We start from the raw sequence: 15,555 nt of genomic DNA, 5'->3' as shown, positions 1-15,555 counted from the left end.
TACCCGGCTCCTAATCTGGTGTAACAGAATGACCTCACAGGAGATGTTCGTAAAGATGCTGGAATAATTACAGTGAAACCTTTCTGTAACTAGGTCACAGGCAATGTGAAATTCCATTACTTGATAGGAACAGACATATACGTTATGTTCGCCAGCGCCTGATTTATCAATCGCAGAACAAAACTTATGCAAAGCCGATTATTAGACAGTCTCACTCATACGGCAGAACACATTTTTATAATATAATAAAATTCACCCATTTAAAGTGTTTAACTAAATTAATTTATATATATTCAGAACTGTGCAACCATCACCACAATCAAATTTTAGAACATTTTCATCACCACCTCAAAAAACCCTGTACCTATTAACAGTTATTCCCCATTCTTCTCACCTCCCCCCACCACCACTTCCAGCCCTAGATAACCACTAATTTACTTTCCATCTCTATAGTTTTGCAATCCTGGATATTTCATATAAATGAAATCACAACACCTGATCTTTAAAAGGTTAATAAGAGAGATAAACTTCTTGGACAGCTTTGCAGTTGATAAGGCTTTGCTTCATTGCTAATGAAAACAACAATTGAAGCACGCATGCACACACACACACACACACACACACCACTTTCAGTGGTAAGACATGTATCAGTAAAAGATTTTCTGACTTAAATAGAAAACAGAAGGTGCATATTACCGTATAATCCACTGACAAACAACGCTTGCTTTAGAGGGCTTTGGATAATGGGCAGCCTGGAAGGACCCAGAAGATCCAGTTAACAAAAATCTTCCATCACAAGCTGTAGCTGTGAAAAATGGCAATTAGTGTTAGACAAAATCTTAGATATGTTTCTGAAATGAAATGGGATTCAAATTGCTAACAAACACTTCACAGAACGCTCATGACTGAATCTATTCTGTACAAGGCTACTTTACAAAACTGAAACGATCAAATGGGAGCTAATTGTGTCTTATGTTTAAAGTTGTATTAGCTTTTTCAAATGCATGTACTGTACGTGCTAAAAGAACCCATTTTAGTTTCATAATCTTTAGTCTTTCTTAGATTTTTCTGTGTATACTTAGGTGCTTAATTGGATTGACACCATATTCTAAAAGAATGACCCCTAGAATGTAACCTTTTTATCTTAGCAGGTTGCTAATTTCTTATATGCCAGGAGCACTGACGGAGGGTAAGGAAGGCAAAGAAATTTATCAAAATTAAATTGCTGCTCTTTGAACCTGAGTGCTAGAATCATACTAAATTCTTGGATAGAAAAGCTCATTGTAATATTATACTGCATACTGTTAAGTTATAAATTACAAGCTAGTACAGGGTACAGATATTTTATACGGAGGAAAGAAATAAATTGAAAATTAAAGAGCATGTAGAATCTTGATAAACATTCCATGTTTTGTTAACTTTATGCTATATTTGGCAACTTTTTAAAGTAGAAAAAATTTACTTTGGTAAGTAAATTTTAAGACTCAAAGTCTGTTTAAGAACAATAGCCTAGGAACTGCATTGGCTTATGATTGATTTCCAGCCTGAGGGGGGTGGGAGAGGGGGGAGGAATAGAAAAATAACAACCTGAGAAGCAAAGATTAAATTTTAAACAATCTGACAGAGACCTCAGGAAAGAAAATAGAGAAAATCATGGCTTGTCGAGAGAGCTAAATCTTCTTATGTCTGATACTTACTGCAGCAAACAGGGACGATTAAGAATAATGTATCACAATTTGAAGATAAACAACAAAAATACGTGTTGTTTTGAATGCAGAGTTAACTAACTTTCTTGTGAAAGAAAATCTCATTCTTTACCCTCAGCTGCCTGCATACTCCTAACCATGGGACAAATTAATAAGATAATTAACTCATTAGCTTCAATGGTCAGAAAAACAAAAATAGTGTCTGCTTGTATATCATGTGACATATAGAACCTTTTAATCAGTTTGTCAAGAAATAGCATGGATTCAAAAATTAAAGCAGTGCAGTAAAGGCCACTACTATTGTAAATAGTTTATACTGAAATTATGACACTTAGAAACAAATGAGGTAGAACAGTCAATTCTATCAGTCTTAAAATACAACTCCTATCATATATGAAGTATTTACTATGTGCCAACTATGTTTCTAAAGTCATTTAAGATATATATTAATGTAAACCTCATGACAGCCATCTACAAAATTATAGGAGGGGAAAGTAAGGCACAGTGAACTTAAGTATTCAGCCCAAGATATCCCAGATCAAAAGTTGCTATTCATATTCAGACAAACTAACTCCACTGCGTAGGATGCTGTACTGCTTAAAACCACAACATGTGGCTATCAGAGATAGTATCACCTACTGTTCAAGTTGAAAAGCAAAATAGTAACCAAAACACATCTAAATAAAGCAAGAACCACAAATTTAAAAAAAAAAAAAAGAATCTTATCTTTTCTAATATCTTTAAAAGTAGAATATAAATTATGTTTGCAATAACATTCCACAAAACACAGCAGGAAGCAAAAAGGAATAGGGTAATAAAAAGGGAAAAAACAAAATTCATTTAAGAATTTGATGAACCTATTTGCAAAGCTGATAAAATTTTTAGTGATTCTTCATATCCATTCCCTGTGTTTTTTTTTCTTTCTTTCTTTTTTTCTTTTTTTTTTTTGAAAAGGTAATAACAGCTTTGTTATGTCTGTCCTTGGTGGCAGAGATCGTTCTATGTTCATCAAACGCTATTTCAGTTCCTATGCACAACTGAACTGCTTTCCCATAATTCTTTGCAGTCAGATGGGACCATGTAACCGAGTATAGTCGATAAACTATTGTGAAAGTGATTTTCTTCACTTCCATATGTAGTTTCTAAAAATCTGTTAACATTCTTTCCTGTCTGTCCACAGGTTGCAAAGAAGTCAATGGAGAACTCTGGGGGGATAGGGGTGGCAGGAAAGGAGCTGGTATCCATAATGCTTGTGTAGAGTGGAGCCCCCAATAAATCCACTGTTTTAAATTCCTAAGATTTGGTGGGAAGGAGTGGCTTATCATGGTATTTAGCCTATCCTAACAATTGGATCAATTTTCCTGTCCAGTTTTTAATTAAGTTGCTAAATTTTAGTGGCAATTTATAATCTACAGGCCAAATTCTGCTCTAGTGGGCTGTTGAATTCCTGCATGCAAAGAAAGATGAGGAAAAATATTCCTGAAGGTATTTAAAAGAATATTGAACAACTTAGAATGGAAACATTCCAAATGCCAAAATATTAGCATTTCAAGATACAGGCTTGTGCTATAGTCTTTCTCATGATTCTTTCATTTAATTTCAGGAATTTTTTTTTTTTTTGTATAACCCAATTTTATATAAAACAATGTGAAGCAGGATAGTCTTTCTGAAAAACAGATATAACATAGACATGGCTGAGTAGGATTGCTGGATGTTCAGGATTATGACTTTTTAGAATTCACAGTGCTTTCCAGTGCATCATCAGAAAAAAAATAAATCTGAATGGGAGATAAATGAGCCTGTCAAATAATACCTGCCATTCTTTTGCACTATCAGAAAAGTTGCCTGTAATGGCATTCTGCTCACTTATGTGCTCAGGACCCGTTGAGAGCTCCCTCTGCTGGCTTAATATTTACTAATTCTGTGTTTGCTCAGGGCCCTGAATTCTCCAGGATATATAAATCAAACATGGTTTATGCCCACCAGGAAGGTCCATTGTGCACGAGGTATGCAAAGAGTCTATGAAGATATTTGCCAGCTTCCAAATAGGCCTGCACATTGTCCTAAAGGTTGTGAGTCAGCATCTTTCCTTTCTTAGGTCAGCTAAAAAGTGAACTTTCTTGCTGATGCAATGTTAATCAAAAGAGAAAAACAATTTAAAGAAATCTTGTTTCAGCTACAGTCAGCTATATTTTGTGAAAACCTAAATAACTAAAGACTAAAAAAGAAGCTGTGTTAGGAAGTCAACATTAATGTGACTCTATTAATAACATAGACTAGAATTAGAGTTCACAGCTGGAGAAAAGTAATAGAGAGCTAAGGTCAATTTCATATCGAGAAAATTCCCTTAAGTTAAATTCATGATATTTTTCTGTAAATTTAGATTGATGGACAAGGGCTTTCAGATGGACATTATGGTACTAGAAGTTCAAGCTGGTGCTGAGGTCAAGTCCACTAGGTTTTTAGATCACCATCACCAGTGATTAAATGATGACTGAAGCAATTCATACTCCTGAATCCTACCTGAATAATTATAAATTGATTTGTCACAAAGGATTTAAATTTATTTATCAAAGTAGAAACAATGCTAACATTAAAATACAAATGAATAAGAGAATCAAGAAATACAGAAAATGAGGTTCTGGAAGCTTAAGAAAGTTAGTGGCTAGTTGATGCTAAGGGTTCAATTAACATAAAACCTCACTGATATTGAAAAGTGATAATACATTTTGATTATGTCCTTAAGGTAAATTTAGAGAATTCATTTCTAATGCTGACACTCAGGATTATGAGTTGATAGTGGCCCCCAAAACAATTCATAGCCATGTAACTCATTTTAGGACAAATTGCATCTTGTGCTTATTTAAAAATATGTACTGATATTAATTCTTCATAAATATGCACTGATATTAATTCTTCATGAAAATAGGTGTGGTACATTTTTGGATTATCTGATTCATCTTATGTATTAGCTATGCCTTTCTTCACTTTTAAGGCTATTGATCACTATTAAATAGGCTCAAAGATATGTGTCTAACTTTGACACACAGCATTATTTTTGAAATAGAAAACAACATCATCTTTGTTACCTCATGATGGCACACTTGTATCATGTTCTCCCTGAAAAGGTTTGGAAACTGTCTGAAAACCGTAGCAAAAAAAAAAAAAAAAAAGTTGCTTTCTTTTTCTATTAATAACTTAGTTATATAAAATAGATTAAAAATATTCTGTAGCCTAAATTTTCTTCTAATATGCTCTGCATGCACTTCAAAGTAGGTAGTTAAACTTTGAAAGGTTGAATATTATCTAAAACATTTGAATTGGGATAGCTTAGTGGAAGCTTCTTTAATGGATTTGCCTTTTGTTGAGTTGATACTGGGAAACAGACCAAATGCCAGTATTTTAAAGTAAACACCAAGTGGATAAGTGATTTTTGTTTAAACTTTGGATGAAATTGGTGCATTCACCTTCAATTAATATCAAGCAAGAAAAGCAAATTGCATCAAATAGTAATGACAGCCCTTAAGGGTCAATCGCCAGAAACACGTTTTAGGAACTAATTGTGCTTATGGTCAGTTTCAATACTGCTCAAAACCAACACCAAGCAAATATTCAATGCACGCTTTCTAATTTTTCAAGAACTAGTTATATGGTAAAATTATGCACATACTTCACTTTGATTACCCATCTTTCTACATTTAGATAGTAATCTTTGCATTCAATGTATGTATGTTACACACAAAAATAAATTACCTAGTTAGAAGCAAGCTGCTTTCTAGGAAGTTTTCCTAAATGGAACCCAGACATGGTAAATACCGAAAAGTAGATATGTTTAAATAATTTAGAGCCATGCTTGGCACATAGTAAATACTACGTATCATCATCCTCATCATCATCACATCAGATGCCCAAATTCATAGATAAAACTTGGATTTTTATTCATGAGGCCTTAAAATTTTATTCAGAACTCATTTCCATTACACTCAGAACTACAACTCAAGTAGATTTTTCATCTGTTTGCTTGCTTCTATGCTAAGAATGGAATAAAAGCTACAATAAAAGGGATGGAAAATATGCCACTCTCTTCCCCCATTCATGAGAAGCATTGTTAATCACAATATCCTTAGCATCCTTCCCAAAGTGAAGTGCAATTCTATCTAAGATTAATACATTTATTATTATATAATTAAGCTAGAAAGCTATTAATAGAATTATTTTTTAGGTTTTGCATTCAATTATAAAAACGGTTATTGGGCTATTTTATGCTCCAATAGTTGCAGATATCTGAGATTTGTGTGTGTGTGTGTGTGTACGTGTGTATACATGGAACGAGGGAGAATGACAGGGAAGGAAGGGGGAGAAAGGAGAGAAAGACAGGAAAAGAGAATGTGAGACATTACTTACCACAAATTTTACTGTCTTCGTCTGAACCATCTGGGCAGTTTAATTCTCCATCACAAAACAAATCAATTGTTAGACACTTCAGAGCATCAGCACAAGGATTTGAACCAGGTGGGCACTCTATTGAGACAATTCCTTTTAAGAAAAAAGGTTAACATTGTAAGATTCCCACAGTGTAGACTTAATTTCCAACTGGTGAGATATGCATTGTGTTTGAATATTTATTATGTATGTCTTTGCTATTTAGGCCCTTACTAATAAATATACACATAACTTCCAATAGAAATATTTTTTCAGGTAATAAAATATAAATAGAAGCTATAAGGGCAATAGGAAGTTAAACCTAATAATTAGAAAAATTCAGACTTTCCTGACTCCTGTAACTTTTTAAAAAATTATCCTTTCAAAAAAATATTTATTGGGAGCCTACCAGAAGCCAGTCATTGATTATGGCTTAGAAAGACTACTCTGGTTGCAATGTGGAGGGGCCAAGTCTGAAAATGTGAAAACCAGATTTATTTGGAAATATTTGGCTAATATTTTTAGAAATCCTTGGAGAAAATATTATCCAAAACTATTTGTGAATTTTACTTAGAAGAATATATTGTGCCATGAAAAGTTTATTTAGATAATGTAGAAATGTGTGTAGAAATCGATGCCATTTAATTAAATTTTCAGTTCTAAAAAAGTAGTTTATTCATTAATAACTTCAAGAAACTTGGCACTTTTGCCTGAACTGCTCTATGAACTAAATTAATATTTGATTCCTCACAAATATCCAAGAATGGCTGGGCCAAACAAGCAATAAGTTGTTTGGGCTACGCTTTGTGTTGACAAAATGTTATTGTTTTAAGTAATATACTTATGGCCTAAGAAATGTTGAAAACATGCCATGAAAAAATTAGTCCCCTTTTGATAACTCCAGAAATGTAGAGAAAATTTAGGCTAGAATTTTGTCCAGACGAATGTGTCTTCATGACAAGCTGTTTGTAAAAACGTAGAATTTTAAATTTTGAAAAAAAAAAACAAACAAAAAAAAACGAATTTATTTCTTCATAGATGTTAAATATTAATTATCTACTCAGTCAATTTTAACCTTGGTAAATTAACACTAGGGTTTGGACTTTTAGTATCTAATGTTTATACCTCCTAGGGTATTATGTGGTTCCCAATACTGGAATGTTTACTACATCATTTGCAGCTCCTAGTAGCCACTCAGTGCCTCTTTGTTCACTCGTTAAGTAATTCATTCTTTGAGGATATAGAAGTGTAAGCAAAGCTTATCAATGAAAGGCATTTTCAGTAAGATAAAACACATAAAATTCCAAGTGCATTGCTACACTGAGAGATGGAGAAGCCCAGTGGCTATTTCCATTCAATGTCTGCCTTGCTTCCTGGGAAAGGGATTGCTAGGGAAAAGATGTAAACAGGCATCCCTTTGGGTTAAATGCCATACTCTGGCCAGGATCTAATCAATTTGGACCTCTCAGGCTGTCCTGTGTGTCATCTGTCATTCTTCTGCATCTTAAGGATAGAGATGCACCAAAAAACAGGTTTTATTTCTGGACATTATCTGGGAAATTTTAGAAGCAATTCTGAGATAAAATGTATTCTTTTATGCCCACAAGATGGAGACATAGGTTTTTAATATTTAGAGCCCCATGAGAATTCAAATACATAATTTTTGTCTATGACAAATGTAACAATGATGGCTTAAGGGTTTTGAGCAATCTTTAAGCGCAATAGCATTTTTTGTTGTTCTTAATCTTAAAATCAGCACCACGCTGCCATCTTCTGGGTTTTAAAAATGTAATATCTGATTCTGAAATTTCACCTTGAGAATCTTCAAATTAACAGGGAAAATAAAAGTGCTTGCATCAACAAATGTAAAAAGGAAATAATTAGGAACATTTTTGGAAGTGGTTGCTGGATTTTTATACAACTAAATTACACTTTTATTACTGGATCTAATTAAAGTCGATATAAATCATGGAACACCTAACATCTAAAATAGGACCCAATAAAGGTCAGAGTCATTCCTAAATGACAGAAGAATACCTAGATTAAAAGAGATTGAAAAATAATTGTAAAAACTATATTTAATAAACCCAAATGCATATTATAATTTTTGATATATATGATGTATTCATGAAGAGATTCCTTAATTAGGAATTAATTAATTAGGCCCTAATCCAGGAAAGGCATAATGTTTGACAGTGTTTCTCATTTGATAAATAACTAAATGAGAGAAAGCATTATGCCAAAACTCTGTTTTGTTTTATTTCAAAAGCAGTTAACAGAATTCTAAGCATTCAGCATTTGAAAGAATAGATTTTGGGATGTAGCTGGGAGATGGGCAATTTTGGCTGCTCCTAATGCTTCTCATGCTTCACATGATGCCTCATGTCTCTCTCTGCTGTTGGTCACCTATCTGGCGCCTTTTGAGCTGTACACATGGCTCTCCTCAAAATCATACTGGCAAGAGGCCCACTTGGGATCCTTTCATCTCAATGATCATTCACTACACCAGCATGTGTTGTCAGCTTATTTGTGACATAGAATTTTATGAAATGGAGATAAAAAGATGAGTAAGACAGAGTCTCTGTAATCATGGAGCTTGGAGTTTAGTGGAAGGCACTAAATTATAAAAGAAGGAGGTATAAAAAAAAGGTGCTATAGGTGCATTAAGGATTAGACAATTTCCTTGTGAGGCAGGGACTGAAAACATCTTCACAGAGGAAGTCGTATATAAACTAGGCTATGAAGGATGCTTAGAAATGTACCCAAAAGAAAGATAAATAGAATACAGACATGGTAATGTAATGAAAGCGAGCCAATATTTGGAAAACAGATGAGTCTAATTTATCTAGATGGTAGGATGCTTGTGGGAACCATAGCAGGAGAAGAGTTTGGTGCCAGATTGTGGGGAATCTCACCATCTTTGTGAAATGTTAGAAATATTTTTGAAAGGCAATGATATATATGATACATATATATCCAGCCCATATTTCATAAATACAATTCTAGGAGAATTTGGAGAATCATGTCTAAAGAGGATACCAATTGGGAAGCTGTTTCAGTGGTCAAGATGAAGTTGATGAGGGCTGGAACTCTCACTTTGGCCGTGGACTTGAGGCATGGCCTCAATAGCTATTTTCCCAGCAGAACTGATGGGCTTTACCTGACCAATATGGGGAGTGGTGGAGAAGGGTGCATTAAGGATGATGCCTACACTTCTGGGGTGGCCAGCCAAATTACTAAAGGTCATCACTCCCAATAGAGATTACAAGAAGAACCACTGGTAAGATTAGAAAACTAGTTCAGTTTGAGGTATTTTGATTTGAAGGTGGAAAAATTAGGTTCTCTTGTATTGGTTGTACTCTCTCTCCCCTAAAACTATTTCATAACACTCTTCTACTGTCTTAGTCCAAGGAGAAAGAGAATTTCATCATATTGAAACCAATATGGAAAATATGAATATGTTATACAAGGGGGATGGGATTTAGGACTTTATCAAATTGTATTTTTACCTAGTCTTCTCTCTCCCTCTCATGTTCTGTACTCATATATGATTACAATTTCCAACAAAACCATTGATTAAAATGTTAACTATGACAGAAGCTGGCCAGTTGTGAGGGATTTTTAAGTGACCCTACAATCTTAAAACTAGAATTCTTCAACTTGTGTACTACTTGGTTTGTCATTTTGGTTTTTGCCCTCATATTTTTTTCTTTTCAAAGAGGTCTGTACCAAAAGGGAATGTTTTAGGAAAGGGGTTAAGGGATTCTAATTAAGCATGTGTGAAGAAAAGAATAATTGGTTTAGGTTATTAGAAGCTACTCAAATTGCTTGAGTTTTGGATACAATTAACTTGACTGATAAAAAGACCTGCCTAAGTTTTTATGTCTTTGTGGTATTTTGTCTTCAGAATATTAATTTTTGGCTTATTATAAAACATTTCAATAAAGAAGTATTATTTGAAATTCTGTGGCTAGAAGTTTTAATTATCATTTATATTTGTAGCATCACGGATTTAGTATACCTCCAAATGTGACCACTTCAGGGTAATCGAAAGTCAAAATACTTTCCAGTGATTTAGGTTGAAGAACCTCTTGTGTTTTCTTTGTGCAGGCCCTGTGCTAGGCATTGTGGAAGATAAAAATACTAAAATCCATTATTTTTCCTTTCAAACCAGTTCTAAGAAATGCTACATCAAAGACAGTAATTTGGCAGTTATATTTTATAAATCTTAGATTTTATTTTCTCCGACATTTAAATAATGGGTATAATAGTGCTTGGTTGCCAAACCTGTTTGGAAACAAACAAACAAACAAACAAAGCAAAAAAACCCACACACACGATATACCTCTAGCTTAGTTAATAGTGGAAGTAGATTCTGAATCTATGAATAGCTGCCTTTAGATACCAATTTCATTTCACTACACTGCAATAAAAAAATAGATACCAGCCTACAGAAATTCATATTTACTTTGATAGGAAAAATTTAATTTGTTTAGCAAGACTATGGTTGATCATCCAAATGCAACGACAGTGGAAAGATACTTTAATAGCCCTGATATTGCGCATGTAAGAATGTGTTAAATTAAAGGAGGATGCTTAGCAATATATGTGTTGTTCTCTCTAACACAGAGAAATAAAAATATGTAAAGTCACAATACATTTGGTATCAGATAAAGTCTCTATGTCTCGGTCCTGGGGCAATCAAATTGAGGGGCATAATTCAACCTTAGGTACCCTTGGTCCAGTTTCATGCCTTTTACAAAATCAGACAATTCTTCAATCCCCCATACTCTACACAGTGGAATTGTAGCAAGATTGCATTTTGTATGAGATTGAGAAAGCCCATGATAGTGAAACTTTTCTTTCTGCAATCATTGCCTACAGAGTAAGCAATAAAGGACTAGAACAAGCTGTACTCTAGAAAGCCTTCAAGCATATGAGCAATTGCCCAAAATAGCACCTCTAGGCACTCTGTAGCAGCCAAGAAATCAATCAGTATAATGCAACCTTAGTTCCCATCTCTCTCCTCTAGTGTTTCAAATGGGTTAGTAAAACTTTGTGATAATTGGCAACAAACGCAGTTGAACATTATCCTCATGGACTTTGTACCCACCATCATACAAAAATTCTCTTTGGCAGAATTTATAATAGTACTAATGCCAAGTATATGATGCATGCATTTGTTGATTTTTCTCAAACCCTATCTTCCAGGTATATAAAAGGGAGTATAAACTTAACATCCCTGAAAGGCATCTTCATAATAAATTACACTTGCAAACTGTGGTTTCCAAGTTTAACTGCCTTGTTCCCCTCTATAACTCTATAGTATCTTGCCGTATGAGAGGAGTTAATGGGAAGGATGCTCTGGGACTCATGTAGTGCATGGATCCAATAAAAGACAGAATATGATATTTTGCCACTTACTTACCTTATGATAATCCTATGAGGATTAATTAAGGTAATTCAACAGTCTCTGTTAACGGGAGAGGTTTGGAAATGGAGTTTTGTGTTGTTTTGTTTTTTTTGTTTTTTGGTTAAATAAATAATCAGGATAAAATGAGTATTATGAAACACAATCATCTCATTTTAATCTTATTTTTTGAAAAATATTTTTTAAAAAAAGCATACAACTGCCCCCACCAAATCAGTAAAGGGAGGAAAAGTAATTAAAAAGTGGTTGTGTCTCTCCTTTGCATCTTTGTGCTACTGAGACTTTGTATTAGCTCTTCTTTTTTATTCTCATGACCACCTTCTTAGCGATACATTTTTAATCTTTCTCTTTCAGATAGAAATATAAAGTTTAAGAGGCTAAGTAGTTTGTCAAACTCCATGTATCAAGTAATTGGATTTAATGAATGGGTAGATTAACCCATGCCTTTTCAATGATTGAAACTTTTGCATTGCTTTTTAAATCTTCATTTTGAATTTCAATTTTTCATAACAAGGTGTGAAAGATAAGGGCTAAATGTATCCTGACCCCATTCTTATTACTAGCCCCATTCCTGTAGGAATATAGAAGAGGAGATTACTGCTCTACTCTCAGGAGAGAAAAGTATGGGTGGATTTCTTCCATGTCTTCTCTCTGTTCTCATTTGTTACCTCTTAAGAAGGAGCAGGCACTGGGAGAAGACACTGGGCAAATGGTTCAGCTACTTCTGAATGTTTCTGAATTTATATTCAAGATCCAAGGGGGAAACTTGATTCAAGTCCAATTTCTGACTTTAACACCAATGTTTCTTCTCCTAAGTCATTACACATATTCCTCTTAGTAACTTTTATTCCTTTAAGTGGTCCTTAATAACTGTGGGTTTGATGAGTTACTCAATGACTCAACAAACAGACAAATAGAAAACAAGGCACTAATTGGGGTACTTATTGTTGACTTTTATGTATTTAGGAATATATATCTCAAAATATATTAAAATTACTTTTTCAGTTTCTTTTTAGACTAAAGGAATCAGGCATTATCAATTTTAAAAGCAATCTCTCAGAGTGTGTTGAGAGATAATTTCAGATGTTATAAATATAATTTTCCAGATCTGAAGAAGAGAATATGGGCTACATGATAGTTTACTGTCAATGAGTTGTCCTGCTCTATGGATATAACTTAAATCCAAGGGCAGGCAGGCTGATCCTACCATAATAGAATTGTACGGCCTTTAGAGGCCTGATGGCTTATTTCATAAAACATTTTGATTAATGATTCATGTATTGCTTCATTTTTCAAACTTCACACTGAACGTTTTATCCAAGAATTATTAGATCCCACCGAGAAGGACTTTTGTAGTTTAACAAATGTTCTCTGCTTATATAACATTTGATGTAAACTTTAAGAACATAAATATGGCAATATGATAGTATGATATAATTCTTCCTTTATAGTGTTTACCTGAAGTGATTAAGTTCACCACCAGGACATGATACATAAAGATTGAGCATTTTAAATGGCTAGCAAATGAACAGAAACACAGTAGAAAATTGGTAGGAGTCCAGAGAAATTGGCACATCAAAGATACATGCTAGGGGTTAGCACATATTAGACAATAAAAGAATTGTTGGATAAATGTATCTAAGGCTATGTTGGTACTAGTTTAGCATACCATTTTAACAGGAGAGGGCTAGCATGTCTACTTTGTATGCAAAGAGAATTAAAAAAAATCCCCAATAGTTGGAATGAAACTTGAATCCCTCCTAGAAAACTTTGATGCCTACTGTCAGCACTGTTAGCAAAGAATGGTACCCATAGTTCTAGTCAACAAAGGAGTGAACTGAGGGCAAAAAATGCAGGTATTAGCTTCAAGTATATTGTTCGTATGTGGTAGAATCTTACACTAACTCTGAAAAGGTTTTTACGCTTCAGTTTCCATATCCATAAACTAGGAGTAATATTAACTGCATTGGTATCTGCGGGTGTTGTCAGGAGCCTAAAATGAAACCGGGGTGAAAGGGATAGTTTTACTAAGACTGCCCTAGAGTTGCCAAAGGATAGCTGTGTTGTTAGCTTGTCTGTAAACATAAATGACCTTAAAATAATTATTATGAACATAAGCTGATTATTAGGAATTATGTGTATTTTCTTTCAGTTTACCATTAAACCTGATAATTTTTAAGTTTCTGTGTATTATTATTATCTATTAAATTTGGAATATGTTCTTTTTATATGGAGCTAAGCACAAATCTACACTGTTGTGCCCATTTGAATCTGTTATGGACCCCAGAAGAGCCATGATCTTTTAATCCAGTCTTTTGGGGTGGGACCTTTTGATTGAATATTTCCATGTTGATGTGATCCTTCCCAGTCAGGGTGGGTCTTAATTAGATCAATGGAGTCTTTCAAGAGAGCTCACAGACAGGAGATCAGAGAAGCTGAGACAGACATTTTGGAGAGAAGCTAAGATATGTAATCCAGAGTTTGTCCCCCAGGAGAAGCTAAGAGCCAACACAGACCCAGACAAATGCTTAGAGATGCAGACAGAAAGATGTTTGGAGATGCTAAGCTAAGAGATGAAGCCCAGAGTTTGCCCCTGAGAAGCTAAGAGAGGACCCCAGATGCTTAGAAAGAAACGCCCCGGGAGAACAAGAAAGGATACACAGGAGTTGAGAGACAGAAGCTAAGAGAGACAGAGACATTTTGGAGAAAGCAATTTTGAAATCAGCCTGGGGGCAAAGGACCAGCAGATGTCAGTCAACAGAGGTGTTCCAGATGCCATGGCCTTTCTTCAGTGAAGGTCTACGCTTGTTGATACCTTAGTTTGGACACTATTATGGCCTTAGAACTGCAAATTTGTAACCTAATAAATACCCTTTATAAAAGCCAATCCATTTCTGGTATTTTGCAAAATGGCAGCTTTAGCAAACCAGAACAGCTGTCATTGAATTTTAGCATAGAATGCAGGTTTTTAGATTTTTAACTCATTTTTCAAACAAGTGGCTTTTCGAAGTAAAGAGGATATTACTCTTCAATTACCAATAAGTAAATGTGGGGATCCTTACATTTCATAATGACTACAGACTTTAATGTCATGGGATTTATCTGATATCTGAAAGAGAACCATCTAAGGAGTATGCTCATACCACAGGCTTTGGAATCAGAAGGAACTGATTTTTCTTCTTGAGTTTGACATTTAAAAGCTATATGACCCTGGGATCATTAATCATTCCTCCATTATTTCTTCTTAAATGGAAAAAAAAAATGCCTTTCTACATGATCATTCTAAAAGTTAAATAAGGTAATTCCTGGAAAATATAGTACCTGGGCCAAATTGATACTTTAGTAACAAGTAGGGTGTTTCCAATATTATGAAAATGGTGATAATTATTGATAATACCTAAAGTAATATTTTAATAATTTTAGAACAATTTAAGCTTTTTAAAGATATTCACATATAAATTTGATATTTGGGATGATTTCTTAAATATTCAGGGAATATTTTATTATTCTCAACTCATGAGAAGAAGAGTTTTAGAGGGGTAGATAAGTACCCAGCAATTCTGATAGTTGCCAGAGCCAGCAATAGTCTTCAAATCTTCTGACTTCCATTTTAATGCTTTCTATACAACAAGATAATTTTCATTTTAAAATAATTCAAGTTAATTCTAAAAATTATTGGCAATTTCCCAAGGCATTTTTTTTCTGTGACGGTGTGGTTTTGATAAGACAAAGTTAAGTTCTGAATTTTATGATTGGCAGTGACCAGTGTGGTTAAAAAGGTGGGGTAAAGAGAATGCTAGAATACACACGTACATATATATGCATACAAATTAAAGTCTAAAGTATGGAAGGAATATTGAAATTTAAATTGGAAATGCATATCTTTGTCATTTGTAATTAGGCATTGCGAACAGTGTACTATTATGAACTATGTTAGCATTAACCAAATGTATGCTTCTTACATTTTAATATGAAGATTAAATATCTCAGAAAGCA

General features: G+C 34.1%; 1 protein-coding gene across 1 annotated transcript in view; it reads right to left on the bottom strand.

Annotated features, from left to right (window-relative positions):
* Nucleotides 1-15,555, bottom strand: part of TMPRSS15 (transmembrane serine protease 15) — a 149,033-nt gene that overhangs the window by 114,869 nt on the left and 18,609 nt on the right. Inside the window, exons 6-8 of the mRNA XM_037828832.1 lie at nt 13,617-13,634; nt 6,111-6,260; nt 697-805 (exon numbers count right to left, since the gene is read on the bottom strand). Coding sequence (XP_037684760.1) covers nt 697-805; nt 6,111-6,260; nt 13,617-13,634 — 277 coding nt within the window. The remainder of the gene's footprint in view (nt 1-696; nt 806-6,110; nt 6,261-13,616; nt 13,635-15,555) is intronic.

This window comes from Choloepus didactylus, chromosome 1 (assembly GCF_015220235.1).
Source record: "Choloepus didactylus isolate mChoDid1 chromosome 1, mChoDid1.pri, whole genome shotgun sequence".
NCBI classification, from domain to species: Eukaryota; Metazoa; Chordata; class Mammalia; order Pilosa; family Megalonychidae; genus Choloepus; species Choloepus didactylus.
Note: the sequence above shows the minus strand (reverse complement) of the source record. Positions and strands in the feature narration are given on the sequence as shown.